The sequence below is a fragment of the Salvelinus namaycush genome, chromosome 28 (genome assembly GCF_016432855.1).
Source record: "Salvelinus namaycush isolate Seneca chromosome 28, SaNama_1.0, whole genome shotgun sequence".
Taxonomy (NCBI): Eukaryota; Metazoa; Chordata; class Actinopteri; order Salmoniformes; family Salmonidae; genus Salvelinus; species Salvelinus namaycush.
The window spans coordinates 12838658-12863175 of NC_052334.1; the positions used below are offsets into that span (position 1 = coordinate 12838658).

The 24518-nt window shown below is 44.3% G+C and overlaps 2 protein-coding genes across 2 annotated transcripts in view; both read right to left on the minus strand.

Moving 5' to 3' along the window:
• Window positions 1-1172: 1172 nt before the first annotated feature.
• On the minus strand, window positions 1173-3779 carry LOC120023143 (TATA box-binding protein-like 2). Its single transcript, XM_038967139.1, has 7 exons — window positions 3729-3779; window positions 3152-3495; window positions 2770-2857; window positions 2593-2684; window positions 2068-2235; window positions 1394-1488; window positions 1173-1249 (listed from the first exon to the last, which is right to left on the minus strand). The coding sequence occupies exons 1-7, from the start codon at window positions 3777-3779 to the stop codon at window positions 1173-1175; spliced, it is 915 nt and encodes a 304-aa protein (XP_038823067.1).
• A 7410-nt stretch (window positions 3780-11189) lies between these two features.
• The window catches only part of LOC120023045 (mitogen-activated protein kinase-binding protein 1-like), a 59274-nt gene continuing 45945 nt past the window's right edge, over window positions 11190-24518 (minus strand). Inside the window, exons 17-29 of the mRNA XM_038966992.1 lie at window positions 24304-24415; window positions 23874-24060; window positions 23026-23177; window positions 21799-21839; window positions 20721-20987; window positions 20332-20459; window positions 18027-18211; window positions 17722-17907; window positions 17337-17412; window positions 16820-17202; window positions 14664-16067; window positions 14353-14438; window positions 11190-14193 (exon numbers count right to left, since the gene is read on the minus strand). Coding sequence (XP_038822920.1) covers window positions 13897-14193; window positions 14353-14438; window positions 14664-16067; window positions 16820-17202; window positions 17337-17412; window positions 17722-17907; window positions 18027-18211; window positions 20332-20459; window positions 20721-20987; window positions 21799-21839; window positions 23026-23177; window positions 23874-24060; window positions 24304-24415 — 3504 coding nt within the window. The 3' untranslated portion in view covers window positions 11190-13896. The remainder of the gene's footprint in view (window positions 14194-14352; window positions 14439-14663; window positions 16068-16819; window positions 17203-17336; window positions 17413-17721; window positions 17908-18026; window positions 18212-20331; window positions 20460-20720; window positions 20988-21798; window positions 21840-23025; window positions 23178-23873; window positions 24061-24303; window positions 24416-24518) is intronic.

Consider the following 24518-nt stretch of genomic DNA (forward strand, 5'->3'; position numbering starts at 1 on the left):
ACTAACTCTCGAAAACCCTGTAGTTATCTCCACACACAGTTGACTACAATTCCAATGCTGTTTTAATGTTAGTAATCACTTGCAAAACATTTTTGAAACATGCGGATATTCCCCTTAAGATCAACGAGAAAGGTTTAAAAAAAGATTCACTTACTGTAGCAGTTTTGAACAGATCCATATGCTGTGTGCATCCAGTTGACGAACTACACTTCCGAGTTACGCAGGTGTTCGGAGCACACTAGATAGCTAATTAGCACAGGTGGCTGCCTCGGTCTTCCTTGGACAAGCCCTGTAATATGGCCGCGTGGGAACCCTAACCCTATAAAGGTGTGTAGTAATTGAACCTTTTGGATTTAGAAAATATTTATCTGATATGTTCCTTATGTTTCCGAAATCGTACCGCAAGCGATGTGTTGTAACGTTCGAACGAGCGTTTGTGCTCTTAACAAAACTCCCCGGCCAGAAGATGCCATCAAAGATTTTTATAAATAATCCAAGATATACCACAGCCTGTCGTTTCCAATGGGAGCAAATTAATCATAGTGGGCAGAGCCAAGCACGAGCTAGTAAGATTCTATTGGCTCGTTCTAGCATCTATTTGCATATTTCTGTTAGGGAACACATACTCTGAAGTGCGCCAGTGCAATAACTCAATTCACCCTTGCACTCCTTCTAAACAATGGATAAAAATACAAAAAACTTTGGCAAAGGGTAAAGTCTACAAAAATGTGTCCACTCTGTTCGTAACAGATTGTTGTTTTGGGAACAGAAATTGTATTGAGATAAAGTTTCATCTATGAGAAAATTTGCCGAATGTCGGCCAAAATTCACTCACCACCATATTTAGTGGCGAGTGGAAATGCCAACCGAATGCTTCAGATTTATACATCTGTGATACTATCGTCAATAGGCGCTATAGGTTGTTAGCGTCTACGAATGGGTTAGATGTATTACATGCAAACTTTCCTTTTATTAATTTCTTTGAGATGGTCAATATTACATTACAGATTCATCCATCCACCATTACAAAATTATAAAAGTATATAAGTGCACCATACACACTTTCCACAAGTGTAGCCAACACTCAAAATGAAATTTTTTGGACACATTCATGTTTGTAAATAAATGTAGATACATTTTCTTCACCCATATCAGCATTAGAATTGCACTACTTATTGCTTTCTGAATCCTTTCAGAATGGGGTAGATGTTCTCAAAGGCTTCATAGATCTCTCCACGTTCCTTAGCCCCTGAAAGAAAATGTACAGAAGATCTGGCTGCATTTTGTTAGCGGAAACTTTACAATGTAAAAAGCAAGCATCTGAAGCATGTCAACATAGCATGGTGGTGTGTGGAAGTCAGACAGAGAAAACACCAGTGGTCAACATACGTACCTGTCAGAACCACTTTTCCAGACACAAAGATCAGTAAGACAATACGTGGTTTCACCATACGGTAGATCAAACCAGGAAACAGCTCTGGCTCATAACTAGAGGGCCCAAAACCACACAGTTAGTTAAAGGGAGCCATTTAGAAATATCAAAAAATATGGCTCTGGTTACAGGAGAATAGGTTGCTCAGGTCTGGAGTATATTTGACTGCTGTAAAAAAAATAAAAAATAATTGAATACTGGAAATCCTCTGAATATCAGTAGGTACAGTGTGTTGGGTAGAGTAAGCCTTAAGGCTATACTGAAAACCTTTAAATTAAACCTATTTGGCCTTAAACTCTACAAAAGAAAATGATAGCGGAGCCGCAAAAGCACTTCTGTGCAAGGGTGTTTATTTACACAGTGAAAACAAAACATGAGTACTGCAGCACTAACATACATAGTGTCAAATAAAATAAAATGTTGCTCATGTATGGGGTCGGAAGGCCTCAAGCTCTTAATTGTCAAAGTATTGTTCTTAACTGTACACTAAGCGTTTTACTTTTTTTTCCCCCTGTAAAAAGGAATTAATAAAGGAAAACATTAAAACTTCAGCATTCAATCAACATAATGGACAGCATTTCTCTGACTAAAGGTACTTTACAGAGCAGACACTCAATATGTCACAGTGAGTGTACCTGCTGAACTGCTGATGAGTCAGCACCAGACCCTCCAGCCGAATGGGGAAGCAGACATCACAACTCCCCACCATGTTCTGGATCTTGAAGTCCAGGAATTTGGCGGGAAAGCCCAATTTCTGCACCACACGAGCATACTTGCGGGCAGCCAGTCGAGACTGCTCCTCGCTGTCAGAATAGACAGCAAAAACAGAGGAGTTGCTTGAGGAATGAGGGGATCATCTTTATCCACTTTGGGACAAGGGCTCAATGAGCTCCCTCCCCTTTCTCCTATCCTTGAGCAATGACAGGTGCAGTACAGCAAATTATTTATTTAGAGTAAATCATCTAAGAGTGGGCCCTGGTAAATGACAGAGCATCAGTGTTCAATAGGGCACACCGTAACAAAACATCTTGCAACAGAAAATAAATATGTGCTTTTATTGGACAAATTCAGGTTATACGTCCCTGTTTCTTAACATTTTATTTTCTACTGAACAAGACCATGGTTCATGGTGTCTGTGGTGAACTGTTCTTCCTCCTCACCTCTTGGCTCCTGTGCAGACCATCTTTCCAGAGCTGAAGATGAGTGCTGTGGTCCTAGGTTCCCGTATTCTCATAATGACAGCAGCAAAACGCTGAAACAGAGTACAATGCCCACATCATGGCTTGACACCACCATATTGACTTAAACATTGTCTGGGCTGGGCATACTTTGATTACCTTGGGGTTGTACTCAGCGTTTCTGGCTTGAAGAGCGATGGATTTCAGGTCCAGTGGGCAAGCCAGATTCACTGTAGATACAATATTCCTGCACATAAACAACAAATGGGCTCACTTGCAAGCACTGATCAATATATAGAGACTAGACAACTAGGAGGCCTTTTGAAATGGTACCCTATTCCCTTTATAGTGCACTACTTTTAATCTGAGCCTATCCTGGCCAATATCTGTATAGTGCACTAATTCATTTCCCAGGGTCGTATTAATTAGTGCAAACCATAGCAAAACGTTTCACAACAGAAACCATTTAGAGCATTTGGTGTAAACGGTTTACGTTGCACTAATGGATGGGATCCTGGTTATCATAACATTCATCACGCACTGTAACATGGGGATTATTCCAGAACTCTCAGCCACTGGAGTCATGGGGGTCATAGGCGTCATGGGACAGAAGGTAGAGGCTCCCGTCACGGCCGGCTGGTTAGGGTCAGTCTCAGCAGACTCCTCAGGCCTGTAGCCATCGAACACGCGGTCTTGTGTCATGTTAGCATTAGTAGCAGCATTTCCACAGGTGTCCTCTGGCAGGTCATCAGGCAGGAAGCTGAGATCCAGATCCTCCCCGATGTCCTTCTCCGGTTGGCTCAAGGAGGAGAGAAAGGATGGGTCCTGGAGCTGAGGGGCACCCTGCAAGCCCAGGTCCCCTTCAAACAGGAAGCCAGATGCATCCTAGAAATCACACCAGAGAAGAAAAAATAATGAGTGGAATTAGATGCATCCTTTAGTCAGTTTATCTTGTGTCACTTGTTGATGAGACCAAGTGGAAAATTAGGATAAAATACCTGTTGGTTGAAGTCATTTAAAATCAAATGTTGAGGTCAATTTAGTTAATTTTACTGAAAGATACTCAGACTTCTTTCCCTTTACCCTGACAATCAGGACCACTGGCTACTTACTGGTACATTTCCAATTGGGTCATCAAAATAACTCTCCAATGCTGAATCTTCATCCATGATTTATCATGTAGGAACAGCCAGGATTTCTTTAGACACAAGTGGGAGCCTTGGGGGCGTTCATTGACTGACAGGCGGCTAAATTGGCTACAGGTGTGAATGTCTATGCCCTGCAGGAGTAGCCTGTTTCTGATAACTAGGCCACAGTACATTGTGCGCTGAAAATAGAGTATTTAAATGATAATATTATAATGAACCATAGTAGGGATTTAAAAGTTTTGACGCTCACCTGATTCTCATGCTATTTTGATAAATAAATAAAAATATATAATTATAATATTCAAGTCTGTCAGCAGAAGAACTTGAGATGAACTTTAGCAATTGTTTTGTAGAAGTAGACCGATACATGAGCGTTACAGGAGGTAAACAACTATGTACAGGAGGTAAACAAATATGGAATTACTGTATTTCAAGAATTCTACACAAATACGGTCTAATATTACACATCTTTTTTCTATAAATAATGTTTGTCGGAACATTTAGAATATTGAATTAGCAGAAATAGCCCCCAAATATGACAATTTGAAACTGAAATGCTTTAACGTGCAATGTAATGGCAGAAAATATAAATGCCGTGAAAAAGTGTGAGAGACTTTCCTCAGGCACATGGTGAGTTAAAACTTTTTAAAAAGGTGACATTTGTAAAACTGTACAATCCTTTGCAACCTACCCACTGAAGCAATAATATTAAATAAGTCGTGTTCCTTCTATCTCAATAGATTACCACAATATGAGTTAAATTACCCATAAAACCTAGCAGTCAAACATGGAAATGATTCCAATCGTTTTTCCACCATTCATTTTTCCCATAGGGGATTTTTAGAAACATGTAAAATAAGAGCTGTGTTTCGTGTAGACTTACCCTGTCGTGACATTTTGATAAGTGTGTAAATCTCTCTAGGACAAGGTGACTTATCAATATATTCACCTGTAATTGACCCTCAAAAATGAAATGCTAATTAGCTGCTAATGTGGCTATTATAAAGAACTACAAATGCCATAATGATCTGGACAAGACTGCCGAATCGAGGCAAATGTAAGAATCTCTGGATTAACTATTTTTGCTAAGTGTAGTAATGAATAATAATACCTGTTAGCAAAGGTGTCAGCTAGAGATGATGTGCAGGAACTTGCAGGGATTTGTAGTTTTGCATGAGATCTACTTTGATGCTAATTAGCATTTTCAAATCTGAGAGTAAATAGATCTGAATATATTGATAAAACTCACCGTATCTCAAAGAGATTTACAGGGTTATCAAAATGTCACATCAGGGTAAGCCTACATGAAACAAAGCCCAAGTGCTGTCCCCACTTGCTTCAAGATGTCTACCATTGTTCATGTACCCAAGAAAGCAAAGGTAACTGAACTAAATTACATGATGAAGTGCTTTGAGAGGCTAGTTAAGGATCATATCACCTCCACTTTACCTGACACCCTAGACCCACTTCAATTTGCCTACCGCTCCAATAGATCCACAGATGATGCAATCGCCATCGCACTGCCCTATCCCATCTGGACAAGAGGAATACCTATATAAGAATGCTGTTCATTGACTATAGCTCAGCATTCAACACCATATTGCCCTCCAAGCTCATCATTAAGCTCGGGGCCCTGGGTCTGAACCCTGCCCTGTGCAACTTGGTCCTGGACTTCCTGATGGGCCACCCCCAGGTGGTGAAGGTCGGAAACAACACCTCCACTACGCTGATCCTGGGCCCCACAAGGATGTGTGCTCAGCTCCCTCCTGTACTCCCTGTTCACCCATGACTGCGCGGCCACGCACGCCTCCAACTCAATCATCAAGTTTGCTGACGACATAACAGTAGTAGGCCTGATTACCAACAACGACAAAACAGCCTACATGGAGGTGAGGGCCCTGGCAGAGTGGTGCCAAATAACCTCTCAATCAACGTCAACATAATGAGGGAGCTGATCGTGGAATTAAGGAGACAACAGAGCACGCTCCGATTCACATCGACTGAACTGCAGTGAAGAAGGTGAATAGCTTCAAGTTCCTCGGCGTACACGTCAATGACGTGAAAAATGTGAAACAGCGCCTCTTCAACATCAGGAGGCTGAAGAAATTCAACTTGGCCCCTAAGAACCTCACAAACTTTTACAGATGTACAATTGAGAACATCCTGTCGGGCTGTATCACCGCCTGGTACGGCAACTGCATCGCCCGCAACCGCAGGGCTCTCCAGAGGGTGGTGCGGTCTGCCCAACGCATCACCGGGGGCACACTGCCTGCCCTCCAGGACACCTACAGCACCCAATGTCACAGGAAGGCCAAAAAGATAATTAAGGACATCAACCACCCAAGCCACGGCCTGTTCACCTGGCGATCATCCAGAAGGTGAGGTCAGTACAGGTGCATCAAAGCTGGGACAGAGACTGAAAAACAGCTTCTATCTCAAGGCCATCAGACTGTTAAATAGCCATCACTAGCCGGCAAACACCCGGTTACTCAACCCTGCACCTTAGAGGCTGCTGCCCAATGTACATAGACATGGAATCACTGGTCACTTTAATTGGAACACTAGTCACTTTAATAATGGTCACATACTGTTTTACTCATTTCATATGTATATAATGTACTCTACTGTATTTTAGTCAACACCACTCAGACATTGCTCATCCTAATATTTAGATATTTCTTAATTCCATTATTTTACTTTTAGATGTGTGTATTGTTGTAAATTACTAGATAGTACTGCACTATTGGAGCTAGGAACACACAGGCATTTCGCTACACCCGTAACAACATCTGCTAAATATGTGTGTGACCAATACAATTTGACTTGATTTATTTAAAGTGTTTCTAAAATCCCCTATGGGGAAAATGAATGGTGGAAAAAGGATTGAAACTATTTCCCTGTTTGACAGCTAGGTTTTATGGGTATTATGATACCTCTACTGTGGGGCTCTATGAAACAGTGCCAAATCAAGAGCAACCCACATTTGGAGGGCATATAAATGCCGGCCATTGGGCTCATAGTCCCATCACTTCCGCCACACATATATCAAAATGGCTCTTATCTTACATTTGGCCTCACCTTCAGCCAGTACTGTACTGCCCTTTACTACAATAGTACTGTCTTACTACAACTAGTACAGTACTGCCTGTTACTTCAACAAGAACTGTCTTACTACAACTAATATTGTACTGTCTGTTACTACAACTAGTACTGTACTGTCTGTTACTACAACTAGTACTGTACTGTCTTACTACAACTAGTACTGTCTGTTACTACAACTAGTACTGTCTGTTACTACAACTAGTACTGCCTGTTACTACAACTAGTACTGTCTTACTACAACTAGTACTGTCTTACTACAACTAGTACTGTCTTACTACAACTAGTACTGTCTTACTACAACTAGTACTGTTTTACTACAACTAGTACTGTCTTACTACAACAAGTACAGTCTTACTACTAGTACTGTCTGTTACTACAACAAGTACAGTCTTACAACTAATATTGTACTGTCTGTTACTACAACTAGTACGGTCTGTTACTACAAATAATACTGTCTTACTAGAACTAGTATTGTACTGCCTGTTACTAGAACTAGTACTGTACTGTTACTACAACTAAACTCAGCAAAAAAGAAACGTCCCTTTTCAGGACCCTGTCTTTCACAGATAATTCTTAAAAATCCAAATAACTTCACAGATCTTCATTGTAAAGGGTTTAAACACTGTTTCCCATGCTTGTTCAATGCACCATAAACAATTAATGAACATGCACCTGTGGAACGGTCGTTATGACACTAACAGCTTACAGACGGTAGGCAATTAAGGTCACAGTTATGAAAACTTAGGACACTAAAGAGGCCTTTCTACTGACTCTGAAAAACACCAAAAGAAAGATGCCCAGGGTCCCTGCTCATCTGCATGAACGTGCCTTAGGTATGCTGCAAGGAGGCATGAGGACTGCAGATGTGGCCAGGGCAATAAATTGCAATGACCGTACTGTGAGACCCCTAAGACAGCGCTACAGGGAGACAGGGCGGACAGCTGATCGTCCTCGCAGTGGCAGATCACGTGTAACAAGAACTGCACAGGATCGGTACATCCGAACATCACACCTGCGGGTCAGGTACAGGATGGCAACAACAACTGCCCGAGCTACACCAGGAACGCACAATCCCTCCATCAGTGCTCAGACTGTCCGCAATAGGCTGAGGCTGGACTGAGGGCTTGTAGACCTGTTGTAAGGCAGGTCCTCACCAGACATCACTGGCAACAACGTCGCCTATGGGCACAAACCCACCGTCGCTGGACCAGACAGGACTGGCATTAAGTGCTCTCCACTGACGAGTCGCAGTTTTGTATTACCAGGGGTGATGGTCAGATTCGTGTTTATCGTTGAAGGAACGAGCGTTACACCAAGGCCTGTACTCTGGAGTGGGATCGATTTCGAGGTGGAGGGTCCGTTATGGTCTGGGGCGGTGTGTCACAGCATCCTCGGACTGAGCTTGTTGTCATTGCAGGCAATCTCAACGCTGTGCGTTACAGGGAAGACATCCTCCTCCCTCATGTGGTACCCTTCCTGCAGGCTCATCCTGACAGGACCCTCCAGCATGATAATGCCACCAGCCATACTGCTCGTTCTGTGCGTGATTTCCTGCAAGACAGGAATGTCAGTGTTCTGCCATGGCCAGTGAAGAGCCCAGATCTCAATCCCATTGAGCACATCTGGGACCTGTTGGATCGGAGGGTGAAGGCTAGGGCCATTCCCCTCAGAAATGTCCTGGAACTTGCAGGTGCCTTGGTGGAAGAGTGGGGTAACATCTCATAGCAAGAACTGGCAAATCCGGTGCAGTCCATGAGGAGGAGATGCACTGCAGTACTTAATTCAGCTGGTGGCCACACCAGATACTGACTGTTACTTTTGATTTTGACCCCCTCTTTGTTCAGGGACACATTATTCAATTTCTGTTAGTCACATGTCTGTGGAAATTGTTCAGTTTATGTCTCAGTTGTTGAATCTTATGTTCATACAAATATTTACACGTTAAATAAACGCAGTTGACAGTGAGAGGTCGTTGCTTTTTCTTTTTTTGCTGAGTTTAGTACTGTCGGTTACTACAACTCGTACTGTACTGCCTGTTACTACAACTCGTACTGTACTGCCTGTTACTACAACTCGTACTGTACTGCCGGTTACTACAACTAGTACTGTACTGCCTGTTACTACAACTCGTACTGTACTGCCTGTTACTACAACTCGTACTGTACTGCCGGTTACTACAACTAGTACTGCCTGTTACTACAACTAGTCCTGCCTGTTACTACAACTCGTACTGTACTGCCTGTTACTACAACTCGTACTGTACTGCCGGTTACTACAACTAGTACTGCCGGTTACTACAACTCGTACTGCCTGTTACTACAACTCGTACTGTACTGCCTGTTACTACAACTCGTACTGTACTGCCTGTTACTACAACTTGTAGTGTACTGCCTGTTACTACAACTAGTACTGTACTGCCTGTTACTACAACTCATACTGCCTGTTACTACACCTCGTACTGTACTGCCGGTTACTACAACTAGTACTGCCTGTTACTACAACTCGTACTGTACTGCCTGTTACTACAACTCGTACTGCCTGTTACTACACCTCGTACTGTACTGCCTGTTACTACAACTCGTACTGCCTGTTACTACACCTCGTACTGTACTGCCTGTTACTACAACTCGTACTGTACTGCCTGTTACTACAACTCGTACTGTACTGCCTGTTACTACAACTAGTACTGTACTGCCTGTTACTACAACTCGTACTGTACTGCCGGTTACTACAACTAGTACTGCCTGTTACTACAACTCGTACTGCCGGTTACTACAACTCGTACTGTACTGCCTGTTACTACACCTCGTACTGTACTGCCTGTTACTACAACTCGTACTGTACTGCCTGTTACTACAACTCGTACTGTACTGCCTGTTACTACAACTCGTACTGTACTGCCTGTTACTACAACTCGTACTGTACTGCCGGTTACTACAACTAGTACTGCCTGTTACTACAACTCGTACTGCCGGTTACTACAACTCGTACTGTACTGCCTGTTACTACAACTCGTACTGTACTGCCTGTTACTACACCTCGTACTGTACTGCCTGTTACTACAACTTGTACTGTACTGCCTGTTACTACAACTCGTACTGCCTGTTACTACACCTCGTACTGTACTGCCGGTTACTACAACTAGTACTGCCTGTTACTACAACTCGTACTGTACTGCCTGTTACTACAACTCGTACTGTACTGCCTGTTACTACAACTCGTACTGTACTGCCTGTTACTACAACTCGTACTGTATTGCCTGTTACTACAACTCGTACTGCCTGTTACTACAACTCGTACTGCCGGTTACTACAACTCATACTGTACTGCCTGTTACTACAACTCGTACTGCCGGTTACTACACCTCGTACTGTACTGCCTGTTACTACAACTTGTACTGTACTGCCTGTTACTACAACTAGTACTGTACTGCCTGTTACTACAACTCGTACTGCCTGTTACTACACCTCGTACTGTACTGCCGGTTACTACAACTAGTACTGCCTGTTACTACAACTCGTACTGTACTGCCTGTTACTACAACTCGTACTGCCTGTTACTACAACTCTTACTGTACTGCCTGTTACTACAACTCGTACTGTACTGCCTGTTACTACAACTAGTACTGTACTGCCTGTTACTACAACTCGTACTGTACTGCCTGTTACTACAACTCGTACTGTACTGCCTGTTACTACAACTCGTACTGTACTGCCTGTTACTACAACTCGTACTGCCTGTTACTACAACTCGTACTGTACTGCCTGTTACTACAACTCGTACTGTACTGCCTGTTACTACAACTCGTACTGTACTGCCTGTTACTACAACTCGTACTGCCTGTTACTACACCTCGTACTGTACTGCCGGTTACTACAACTAGTACTGCCGGTTACTACAACTAGTACTGCCTGTTACTACAACGAGTACTGCCTGTTACTACAACTGGTACTGTACTGCCTGTTACTACAACTAGTACTGCCTGTTACTACAACTCGTACTGTACTGCCTGTTACAACTGACACAACTTGGGGTATTGAGTCTGTTAGGAGGATCACGTAACTTTTTTTTCTTCCTCAGTGAATTTCAGGTATAATATGGAGTATGACATCAAATACAGCTACTTCCAGCTGGTGGAGTCCCTGTCTGGAGCTGTGGGGCCGCTTTGACATCACATTCAATTAATCTGATAATATACCAGCAAATGTCTGTATGGCTGTGTCTCAAATGGCATCCGATTCCCTTCCATAGGTAACATCCCAAATGGCACCCTATGTAAATAAAGTGCTCAGTCTGAAAAACAAAGTTGAGTGTAATAAATATGTTTTTATTCCCTGGCAGAGAGAGAAGTTCAGAGGGAATACAGTAAAAACACTGAGGTTGGTGCAAAACAGAAAACAGCTCACAAAATGCCTGAAAGGTGATCATTCCTAAAAGAGGAAAATGCTGGTCCACCATCTGCAGTTTAAGACAAGTAATCATCATAACATACGAAAGGTGAGATTAGAACTAGGGTCAGCTACAGAGGTACCAGTCAGTGAAAAAGAGCAGGATCGACTCTTTAAAAAGCCTAGGGTACGTTCAACCATGCAATCCTACTAAGGAACGAGCCAATCAGTCAACCTCCATACCTCACCACCCTTCATGCATATATACTCATGCATACAAGCAGCAGAAAGTTATAAGTTATCTGTACTACTGTCCATTGAAATACAATCCTATGTCTTAATGAAACCTCCAGTCTGCTAGATAACGTTACCGTTCTGAATATTGTCAATCAGATGGGGAAATACTGAATAACTAATGAACAGCAGAATAATGAATTCTTATTCTATACCATTACCCATGTCCTGTCAGGGCTCGACTGCAATTTAAAATATTTGCGGTCTGTCCATGCACATCCATCTAGTCATTTGTACATACAATGCTTTCTTTAATCAAGAGTAGAAAGGATAAAGTTACAGGCGTGGCACTTTGAAAGGATAGAAGAACATTGGGTACCTGATCAGACTGTTTCTACCAATATGTGAAAGTTTCCTAACAACAAGTAACAATAACTGAGAAAATACCCAGTACTGTATACACAGATGATTAAAAGATTGTTTGAGAGCACTAGTGTATTATAGCATTATATCATTATCCTGACCAGAGATGAGTGGTGGGAGGTGAGTGATTGGGCTGTCTGTCATAGCAGCTGGGCAGTGATATAGGTCCAACAGCAGAGGGCAATGTTGTGCTTGTCTGCGGCCACAATTACCATAGGAGCAGCAGAACATAAGAATTAGTCTGAGCCCTTGACTCAGATAAGTTACACCATTATACACACACAAAGACCCTGAAGGTTCAGTTTAGTATCCTAAGCTATTACAAATACATTCATTTGATCTATGACCATTTTGATAGGAAAGAAAGTGCTTTATATTGTTACTGTGGTAGAAATGTACCAGAGACTAGGATAAAAACATGAAGCCAATTAATGTTGAGGAATTGGTGCGGCAGAGCTCTGAAGAGCTATGAATGAAATATGTTCTTACCCTCAGGTAACCCAACACTAAGATGTCTCTATTCATTGTCACCAGAGAACACTTCTCCTCAATGTCATTTGATTCCCACAGCAGTAGATACATTTCAGTAGTTGCCTTTTGATTACAATTCAATATTATTTTGGTATTGCCTAACACATTTAGAACCATGAAAAAAGCTGGTTTTGAATTAAGGCACCCATTTCCTTGAAACATTTGTATTATTACTGGGAACACAATTCACACGTTTTATAAAATCATCCAGTAGAGTTGAAGAACGAGGAGACTCAGTTGATACTGTATATCTTCAAGGTCGTCTGTTTTTTGCATGTTGGTCCCCCACTGATGACCTAGCTCTGGCACAAAACATACTGACACCAGTCAGCAGTATCAAAACACACTGTCAACAAGAGGCTGAAAAAACCCCTTTGTAACATGGACCTTTTACAACATAATAAATACAACCACACACAGACAGGGCCTCTCAAAACACAATGTATCAAATCACCCACTAAAACAGTATGTCTGATAATCTGGCTTCTAAGACTTGGAAGGGTCTTGTGTTCCACTTGTAGTTTTGAGGAGGCTATGGCCTGGTCCATCGTGTTGGTGGATAAGAGCCCTGTTCGGGACAGGGACACCAACACAGAAAGTTCAAATTGTAGCGATCACAATTGTATTGTTTTAGATCACTGGGGTTAGGAAAGACAACAACACCCTTCGATTCTTCAAAATGTTCTGCTACTTCTACCCAAAATGATAACCCGCATCAAATGTAGCAACTATTCATATTTCCTTAATCTAGGGGAGATCTAGAGTATGTAACAAAGAGCATAACCGCTAATTACTTATGTATTAGCCTCAGGCTAACTTACTTAAAACAAAGTAGCAGGGCATAATATTTGGCAACAGGGGTAAATAAAACAACTGGTTGTGAGAGTGCAGTTGTCTGGTAGGTACTGTAAGTGACACACAGAGGGAGGAAGGTTGGTGAATGACAGTCTATAGTGCAGCTTAGCCACACTGGGAATGAATGCTGAGGCATCGATCATCCTGAGGGGTCTCCCTACAGTATCAGTATCTGTGCTGTTGGCATGTTAGTGTTATACGTTGGCCTATGACAGTGGGCCTTTGTGCTGACTGCAAGCCTCACAATCCCACCAAGTCCTACAGAGATCTGACAGGGAGAGAGGGGACCACCCAACTAGAGAGTCCAGCAGAGCGCGAGAGAGATAGAAGTCCTTTAACAAAGAACTTGTAAAAAATATGTCCCTCAGGAATATTTTAATTTGTTCATCTTCAAAACGTTGATTTAAAAAACAAGTACTGTAGTAGTTCCACTAATCAATCAGCTCTGCAGATATCCTTGTACAATGGCTTAAAATTCTACATTTGCCAGAGAACCCTCAGGCAAATGTAGAATTTTAAGCCATTGTGCAATGGTATCTGCAGATATCTGTTGGTTCAGTCTTAAAGGGAGGGGTAAAATAAGATGCCTCTCCCTTGAGATGTCTCTAGGAGACCTGATTGTTGTCCAGCCTCTTCTCCACAGCTTTGAGGAGGAGCTCAGAGTACTGCTCCAGCAGAGCCAGAGTCCTCTCCTCCCCTGAGCCTGATCCCCCTGTCCCTGGTCCTGCAGGCCGGTAGCCCAGCATACACAGGGAGCCTCCTGCTGCAGGTTCTCCAGAGGGGGATGGTGGTGAGCTCTGGGGCAGGGAGCTCAGCTCAGCCCTCACAACCTCAAAGGCCTCAGACAGGACGCGGGCCATCTCATGCTGCTCCTGCCTGGAGGCTACAGGCACACTGTTCACCTGCAAGACACAGACATTACCACAAAAATGAAGTGTATGGAACTGTTCTAAGATGTTGTTGTCCATTGACTGTTGTATATCAACAGCACATTTCATCTCTGCATCTCCCAGACAGAGATAATGGTCTATAAAATAGTAGCCTTTCAGTGAGTGACTCACCATCCTGTAGAACCGGGAGGCCTTCCTAAACGAGTTCTGTAGTTCGCTGGCCAACACCCTGCACGACTCCATACTGAGAGAATCTTCTATTTAAGAGGAGAGAGTTGTGGTACATTGCTAAGGCTCACGCTGCTTAAACCATCATAGCACAAGCAACTACAAGACAATAGGTTATTTCGTTGGGCAATATGCCAATATAGGAAACATGTTGTCAACAATATGTAACCATAGAATTTGGTATGTTTGATCTTTTACACAAGAAGGGATTGAAACACAGCAGGACAAGGACCAATGTTAATGAAAAGGGGGAAGTGAAAAAGCGAGAGATGAGACCGGGAGATTAAGAGAGTGGTAGAGCGAGAGAGAGAAAGAATGAGAGCATGCCTCACCAATCGAGAGAAACCGGTTAAGTGACGGAGGACATGGACAGGGTGAAGGTGAAGAGTACATGGGGGTGGAGACAGCAGGCCACAGTGCACCAGTAGTAAAGAAGTGCTTGGTGCTGGTCAGGGGCAGGCCCAGATGCAGAGATGACAGGGTGAAGGAGGGAGAACGCTGGAGCAAACCTGTGCGGTCCTGGCCGGGCCCTCGTTGTGACAGCAAGTAGACCGGATTGCCCTGAGGAGACAGCTCCGTCACGGGGCTCTCCTCCTGGGTCAGGCCCTGGCTTTCCTCTGTCTTTGGCTGTTCCAGTCTGTTGTCTACAACAGGGGCCTCAGGACGCAGCTCCGCGGTGAGACCAAGCTGCTCCGCCTCAGGGCTCTGCACTGGGCTAGTCTCCACAGGAGCAGCAGGGAAGGGGGACAGTGCAATGACTAGCTGGACGTTGTTGGAGAGCGGTGGTGGTTGATTCTGGCCCTGCTGGGGCAATAAGCTAACTGGGGATCTGGGGGAGAGGTTGTCCTCGTTGGCAGTCTTGGAGGAAGTGGTGGTGGTCTTGGAGGTACCATTGGGTGTGAAGACTGCCAGGGAGGGCTTGTCTGGGAGGGACTTGGAGGTGTCCAGGTTGAGCTGGGGCCGGGTGCTGCACGTCAGCTTGGCCTGCAGACTCTTGGTGGTTGGGTTAGGGTTAGAGCTAGCTATGAAGGTGGGGATAACAGCAGCTTGGGGCATGGCTAAACCCATCCCTGAGAGGGAGGAGGACGCCGAGGAGACCATGGCCACTGGGATAGATGTTTTAGTACTCGGACTCTGGGAGGAGCAGCTCTGACTCTTAGTCGTTGGAGGGGTGGAACTACTTCCAGACCCAGACTCCTCTTCAGTCATGTTTAGGTTGTCTCCCATGGACACGGAGCGGGACATCTTGGCCATGGAACTGGTGGTGGGGCTCATGTAGGAGCAGCGGGACTTTAGGCTCCTGGGCATAGTGGCTGTGCTCTGGCTGGTACTGGTGTTGTCCTGAGGCTGGGGGGAGGTGGGGCTGCAGAAAGGGGGCACGCTGGGCAGTGTGCTGCGGGGGGTGGTGGGGAGTGTCACTGGACCCTCGCTGGCCTGGGAGTGATGGGGCAGGGGGGTGGTGGGGAGTGTCCCTGGACCCTCGCTGGCCTGGGAGTGATGGGGCAGGGGGGTGGTGGGGAGTGTCCCTGGACCCTCGCTGGCCTGGGAGTGATGGGGCAGGGGGGTGGTGGGGAGTGTCCCTGGACCCTCGCTGGCCTGGGAGTGATGGGGCAGGGGGGCCACCTCCTTGGAGGGCCGAGACAGAGTTAGAGGCATGTCTACTGGTAACAAGAGAGAGACAGAGAACAAAGGTAAATGATTAGGCTATGCAGGCCAGGGAGACAACATCTGTCTATTATCAGAAATTGTTTTAGTCGTGGGAATATTTGGGAACAGATTTCCGAAATTAAACTCATTTGTAGCTGAATTCCTGTTGATTTCAGTATTTTTTTGGTCCGCAAGCCGCCTGCTACCGACCAATGTTTTACACAGGTCCCTAGTGTCTGGGCTGGAGCGTGAAGTCACTAGCTCTGCTGGTCCGTTTTGGGCAAAAATGTGTATTTATTATGAAGTTCGATCCCCACAGTGAATTCTTTTAAAGTTTGCTACAAATCGAGATCTTTAATTAAACAGTGATCCGTTCTGACATTTTTGTCTCACAGGACCACGTGCTGACAGACCGGGCATGCTACGAGGAGGCTTGCGCTCTCATGCCATAGACATTAAGGTTGATGCTCAGGCAGGATGAATACGACTACATCGACCATGATCCTTTGCTGAGCAACATGAAGGGCTACAAATAAAAAAAACTTCCGGCTTCATGAGCCATCGGGAGTTTCCCATAGGAATATGTGGATGACGTCAGCGCCATCACTATCTACTGGTTTTATACCATACATAGAATATAAGATGAGGACCTTTTTAAATCATAACATTGTCCCGCAATACATGATCATAACATTGTCCATTAATACATTATCATAACATCAATACACAAGACATTATCACAATCCCTTCCTTAGTGTCTCACCCTCAGTGTGCAGGTTCTGGACTGACTGGGACTTCCTCATTCCTATAGTTGTGAGGTGAGAGGCTGCAGCCTTGGCCACAGGGCTGACCATCCTACGGGAGTCCACTGCAGGGTTAAACAGCTTCTTCCTCAGAGGAGAGGCCCGCAGATTAAAACACTTCTCCGTAGTGTCCACTACTTCTAGTCTCCTGGTGGGGCCCTTTTGAGAGTCTTCTGAGACCTTCCTCTGGCTGTGGCCTTGGCTCTGGTCTCTGTCCTGGTTGTGGCTCTGGCCCTGGTTGTGCTCCATGAGAGGCCTCACCTGAGAGACCAGGGGCTTCACCACACCGCTGCCTACCTTCCCCTCACCAATGCTCTTAGATAGGAATGGAAAGGAGGTCCTGCTAGAAAGGAAAAACAACGAGTCATTCAGCTGGGACTGTTTGTCAAAATATTCAGTTGATTTAAAATGATATCTCACATTTGAGATAAATTAGTATGGGTTAAGTGATTTTCTTTGATCAACTAACTGGCATACCTTCCAGTAGAGCATTGGGACAGGAATTTGGAGGAGATGCTGATACTGTCAGGGGTGGCAACTCTCGTCGGACTCACTGACAATCAGAGAGGATTAATACAATTGATACATCTGGAAAATAGTTTTACTATTACCGTGTGTGTCTTTGTTATGTGTAAACTACTATGTCTCATGTACTCCTGGCAGCACAATCAATTTCCCTGTGTGGACAATAGTCTCTGGGTGCATCCCAATAATATTTATTTTCTCCTGAAGTGAGCACGCGTTCACTACTTCTATTTACAAAAGCATTGGATTGGTAGAGGCATGGGATAGTGGGAGTTTCCACCAACATGTCTTATACCAGTCAAGGAGAAGGTAACTGGGATGTAGACTCTGTTCTTACCTGGGTTGTTAAGCTCAGCCAGGTTGCCAAAGTGCTGTTTGAGGAAGGCCTCCTGGTCCGGGGTCTGGGGTACTACCGTCATCCCCTTGGCATCTCCCCTCCCTACGCCCCCCTCCTCTTCCACCTCCAGTTCCTCCATGTCCAATTCAGAGGAATTCCCATCCACACTGAGAGGCTCTGTGGGCTCTGACACACAGACAATCTGATTAACTAGTGGAGGTACATTGCATAAAAACGTCCACAGGGAAACTGTGTGTGAGCCCTGTGTGTGTTCGCGTATGTGTGTATGCTTGTGTGGGGCTCACCCTCTCCAGGAGGCTGCTGCTGACTGTCTGGGCTGGACAGTCTGCTGCTGGAGTAGTCCACAGAGAAGGCACTGTCTGAGCTGTGTTTGTCATGGTGGCCCTGGCTCCACTGGTTGTGGTTCTGGTACCCCTTCACACTCCTGCTGGCCCCAGGCCCAGGCAGCAGCTCCTTCACCAGGTACTCACTACAGAGAGAGAAACACACATAGTAGAGTGTAAGTTTATTAAAGTGCTAGGATGCATCCCAAATCCCACCTTATTCCCTATACAGTGCACTACTTATGACCTGGGTCCATAGGGAATAGGGTACCAAGTGTTACTACACAATATAACAGCAATTGATAAGACATTACATAGTGAAAACAACATTCCAGACCCTAAGTATCTGGATATATGGATTAGATGGTACAGTATGTACAGTGCCTTCAGAAAGTATTCACACCCCTTGAATTTTTCCAAGGGGTGTTGTTTTACAGCCTGAATTTAAAACGGATTAAATTGAGATTGTTGGTCACTGGCCACACACAATACCCCATAATGTCAACGTGGAATGATGTTTTCTAAATGTTTACAAGTGAATTAAAAATGAAAATCTGAAATGTCTTCAGTCAATATGTATTCAACCCTTTTGTTATGGCAAGCCAAAATAACAAGTCACATAATAAGTTACATGGACTCACTGAGCACAATAATAAGTGTTTAACATGATTTTTGAATGACTACGTCAACTCTGTACCCACACATACAATTATCTGAAAGGTTCCTCAGTCGAGCAGTGAATTTCAAACACAGATTCAACCACAAAAACCAGGGAGGTTTTCCAATGCCTCGCTAAGAAGGGCACTTATTGGTAGATGGGTAACAATTAAATAAACAGACATTGAATATCCCCTTGAGCATGGTGACGTTATTAATTACACTTTGCATGGTGTATCAATACACCCAGTCACTACAAAGATACAGGCGTCCTTCCTAACTCAGTTGCCGGAGAGGAAGGAAACCGCTCAGGGGTTTCACCATGGGGCCAATGGTGACTTTAAAACAGTTACAGAGTTTAATGGTTGTGATAGGAGAAAACTGAGGATGGATCAATAACATTATAGTTACTCTACAATACTAACCTGAATGACAGTGAAAAGAAGGAAGACTGTACAGAATAATAATATTCCAAAACAAACATCCTGCTTGCAACAAGGCACTAAAGTAATACTGTAAAAAATGTTGCAAAGCAATTCACTTTTTGTAATTAATACAAAGTGTTATGTTTGGGGCAAATCCAATACAACACATTACTGAGTACCAAAGTCCACATTTTCAGGCATTGTGATGGCTGCATCATGTTATGAGTGTGCTTGTAATCGTTAAGGACTGAGGAGGTTTTTAGAGAAAAAAGAAACGTAATGGAGCTAAACACTGGTTAAATCCTAGAGGAAAAGCTGGTTCAGTCTGCTTTCCACCAGACACTGGGAGATTAATTAATGTCTCAGCTGGACAATAAACTAACACACAAGGTCAAATCTACACTGGAGTTGTTTACCAAGAAGACAGTGAATATTCCTGAGTGGCCGAGTTACAGTTTTGACTTAAATCTACTTGAAAATCTATGGCCTGAAAATGGTTGTCTTGTAACGATCAACAACCAATTTGACAGAACTTGAAGAATGTTGAAAATAATAAAAATGGGCAAATGTGGCACAATCCTGGTGTGGAAAAGTCTTAGAGACTTACCCAGAAAGACTGACAGCTCTCAGAGACTTACCCAGAAAGACTGACAGCTCTTAGAGACTTACCTAGAAAGACAGCCGGAATTACTGTCAAAGGTGCTTCTACAAAGTAATGACTGAGGGGCGTGAATACTTATATAAATTAGATATTTATTTAATTTTAAAGAAATTAGCAAAAATGGCTAAAACGATGTTTTCACTTTATCATTATGGGGTATTGTGTGTAGATGGATGTGTGTAGATGGATGAGTGTAGATAGATGTGTGAGACAATAAATCAATTTAACCAATTTTGAATTCAGGCTGTAACACAACAAAATGTGGAATAAGTCAAAGGTATGAATACTTTCTGAAGGCACTGCATTTAGTATACAAACTACAGTATATGATATGTAGGGGCCAGGAGTCTTTCCATGTCAGAGAAAACTACAGGCCCCAACTATATTGTATGTGTACTATGATAAGGCAGTGATATACATCAATGGCGTAATGGAGAGATTGTAGCGATCCAGGAGAAAAAAGGTAGAAGCTGTGTGTTTACCTGCCGGCTCATTTATTGATTGATTCATTTGATTGATTTACCTGCCGGCTAAGCTGACCCTGTCCTCAAAGCCGTCGGGGTACAGCACTGGGCCTGTCTCTGTGTCAGGTGTCTGTGGAGAGAGCATGATGTATTTGGGCCGCTGCTGGGACCTCTGCTCAGACTCCCCCTGCAAGAAACACAAACATGAGAAAATACTATGAATCATAAAACATCACCTGAAATAACTGAATTGGACCTCACAATCCTCAATACACAAAATATGGATGTGAGTACCATGGTTTCATCCAACCTATTTTGTGACCCATGATTGAACATTTAGAAGTAGTAAATCCATAGGTAACATAGATGGAGTAATACATTGTCTATGCACTGTATCAAGCAGGGCCAAAGTAAGGTCAGGTGGCTGTTCTCTGTTAAATTAACTCACCCATGCAGTGAGGGGTTGCAAGCTGATGGTGCTGCCCAGCTCGTCCTCTCTGAATGGGTCTCTGAAGGAGTCAGAAACAGGCTGGGTCTGGGTCTTAGTGGGGGAGGAGGCGGGCATGGCGAAGGAGTCCAGCTGTCTGAGGTCCAACATGGACTTGACCATCAGATCCATGCTGTCCATGCGTCTGGACCAGCGGCGCCGCGGACGGGGACCCCTGTCCTCAGAGTGGTGACTGCCCTGGGAGGACCGCCTGCCAAAAGAGTTCTCCTACGGGACGGACGGACACACACACACGAGTTGTGAGCCTACAGTTTATAGTGGGAATGTTCACAGACCGTGTCTGAATTAAATTTCTACTTTACAAGTTACAAAAAGAAGAGTGAAAATACATAGGTGACAAAGCTGGGGGCAGAGACGACTGAGGAAAGGCTGGGGGCAGAGACGACTGAGGAAAGGCTGGGGGCAGAGACGACTAAGGAAAGGCTGGGGGCAGAGACGACTGAGGAAAGGCTGGGGGCAGAGACGACTGAGGAAAGGCTGGGGGCAGAGACGACTGAGGAAAGGCTGGGGGCAGAGACGACTGAGGAAAAGCTGGGGGCAGAGACGACTGAGGAAAGGCTGGGGGCAGAGACGACTGAGGAAAGGCTGGGGGCAGAGACGACTGAGGAAAAGCTGGGGGCAGAGACGACTGAGGAAAGGCTGGGGGCAGAGACGACTGAGGAAAGGCTGGGGGCAGAGACGACTGAGGAAAAGCTGGGGGCAGAGACGACTAAGGAAAGGCTGGGGGCAGAGACGACTGAGGAAAGGCTGGGGGCAGAGACGACTGAGGAAAGGCTGGGGGCAGAGACGACTGAGGAAAAGCTGGGGGCAGAGACGACTAAGGAAAGGCTGGGGGCAGAGACGACTAAGGAAAGGCTAGGGGCAGAGACGACTAAGGAAAGGCTGGGGGCAGAGACGACTGAGGAAAGGCTGGGGGCAGAGACGACTGAGGAAAAGCTGGGGGCAGAGACGACTAAGGAAAGGCTGGGGGCAGAGACGACTAAGGAAAAGCTGCTTCAGAAAGACTGCTGCTACGAACCCTCTTCAGTTCGTGAGAGTTGTGCTTTTCATCTGAGGTGTCTGAAAAACAAACACAAAACCAATTGATATCACAATGTGTCCTGTCAACATTGTGAAGAACCACATTCTTAATACTGCAGCTATATTGTTTGCTTGTGTACATACAGTACTAGTCAAAAGTTTGGACACACCTACTCATTCAAGGGTTTTTCTTTATTTTTACAATTTTCTACATTGTAGAATAATAGTGAAGACATTAAAACTATTAAATAACACATATGGAATCATGTAGTAACCAAAAAAGTGTTAAACAAATCAAAATACATTTTAGATTTGAGATTATTCAAAGTAGCCACTTTTGTCTTGATGACAGCTTTGCACACTCTTGGCATTCTCTCAACCAGTTTCACCTGGAATGCTTTTCCAACAGTCTTTTGAAGGAGTTCCCACATATGCTGAGCACTTGTTGGCTGCTTTTCCTTCACTCTGCGGTCCAACTCATCCCAAACCATCTCAATTGGGTTGAGGTCAGGTGATTGTGGAGGCAAGGTTATCTGACGCAGCACTCCATAAGTCTCCTTCTTGGTCAAATAGCCCTTACACAGCCTGGAGGTGTGTTGGGTCATTGTCCTGTTGAAAAACAAATGATAGTCCCACTAAGCGCAAACCAGATGGGATGGCGTATCGCTGCAGAATGCTGTGGTAGCCATGCTGGTTAAGTATGCCTTGAATTCTAAGTAAATCACTGACAGTGTCACCAGCAAAGCACCCCCACACCATTACACCTCCTCCTCCATGCTTCGGTGGGAACCACACGTACGGAGATCATTTGTTCACCTACTCTGCGTTTCACAAAGACATGGTGGTTGGAACCAAAAATCTCAAATTTGGACTCATCAGACCAAAGGACAGATCTCTACCGGTCTAATGTCCATTGCTCGTGTTTCTTGGCCCAAGCAAGTATCTTCTTCTTATTGGTGTCCATTAGTAGTGGTTTCTTTGCAGTAAATCGCCGGATTGACTGACCTTCATGTCTTAAAGTAATGATGGACTGTCGTTTCTCTTAGCTTATTTGAGCTGTTCTTGCCATAATATGGACTTGGTCTTTTACCAAATAGGGCTATCTTCTGTATACCAGCCCTACCTTGTCACAACACAACTGATTGGATCAAACGCATTAAGAAGGAAAGAAAATCCAACAAATTAACTTATTTTGACTGGTACTGTATGTTAGTGAGATACCAACCTGTCTCTTCCCCTGCACTGCAGCCTGACACCATGTAAGGAGAGACCCTCTCTTCCTCATCCTCCTCTTCTATCCCCTCCTCCTCCACCTCTTTGTCACTGTCAGAGGACATGGTGACAATGGGAGGGGTGCTATGTACCTCTCTCCTGGTGCTGCACAGGACAGACAGAGAATAGAACACACACTATTAGGTGACAATAGTCAAACGGAACATGTTGTATGCGTCCCAAATGGCACCCTATTCCCTATATAGTGCACTACTTTTAATCAGAACCCTATGGATCCTGGTCAAAAGTAGTGCGCTATATAGGGAATAGGGTGTCATTTGGGAAGCAAAGTGCATTTCCAGTTGACATTGAATAACTCGCATAATAACTAACAACGGTCATAGCAACAAGCCTGTAGACAAACAAGGCGGCGGCAGGTATCCTAGTGGTTAAGAGCGTTGGGCCAGTAACCAAAATGGTTGCTGGTTCGAATCCCAGAGCAGACAAAGTGGAAAATCTGTTGATGTGCCCACAAGCAAGGCACTTAACCCTAGTTCCTCTGCTAAATGACTAAAATGTAAACAATTCAGGGTTAACACTTGTCTTTCACTCCATCAATCAAATGTATTATGTCAATTGGCATTCAGAATATGTGTGTCTCCACTAAGTTATGTAAACGTTATGTTTGCTTTCTATGGGTATTAGCTAGCACAAAACATGTTATCCCATTAACTACATACTCCAAGGAGGCCATTTGCCCCACGAGGAGCTAACAGGAACAAGAGAACAAACAACAACAGGAATAAGTCATATGAGTCAAGGTAATTGTCCCACATTAGTGTGTTTAAATACTGCAGCTACCTGAGATTGCAAGGTTTGTGAGGTGGGGTCTTCTGAACTGGCTTGCCGTTCTGCTTGAGGTCCGAGAGACGCTGTTTCATACTGATGGTCAGCTCCGGGGCCAGACGCCACACAAAGATACAGCTATCACCAGACACAGTTATCATGTGCTTGCAGTCATTGGTAAACTTCATTCCAGTCACAACCTCTGTGAAAAAGAAAAAAGACAAACAAATGAAAATGAGGAAAATATCTGGGCATTCAATTATGGACATTTTTACAAAGAAATGATCTGTGGAATTCACAGTATGAGAGGTCATTAAATGCAACGATGGACATGATGATGAAGAGGAGTTCCAGATGGTTCCTCCTTTCTGAACACACTGCTGGCTGCAGATTGTCAGTCACACATTTTGCTGTATTTCTTCTAACTAAATGGGGTAGTTTTTACCAGAGTGTCCAAACATGGTGGCCACACACTCCCCAGAGTAGAAGTCAAAGATGCTGATGTTCTTGTCTGAACAGCTGGTGGCCACATACAGCCCTGAGGGGTCTGTCTGAACCTGAGGAGCGAAAAAGACAACTGTGGGCCCATTTTTATAAACCAGCTACGGTGTTGTCAAATTAGTCTTCACAGCAACACTACATGACATGAACACATGCAAG

What these genes read in the sequence shown, in the direction of transcription:
- LOC120023143 (XM_038967139.1), bottom strand. Translation starts at nt 3,779, where the DNA reads ATGGATGAAGATTCAGCATTGGAGAGTTATTTTGATGACCCAATTGGA. An exon ending in TTGATGACCCAATTGGAAAT is followed by an intron (nt 3,496 to 3,728) that starts GTACCAGTAAGT and finishes TGTGATTTCTAG; the next exon opens with GATGCATCTGGCTTCCTGTT. An exon ending in GGAATAATCCCCATGTTACA is followed by an intron (nt 2,858 to 3,151) that starts GTGCGTGATGAA and finishes GTTTATGTGCAG; the next exon opens with GAATATTGTATCTACAGTGA.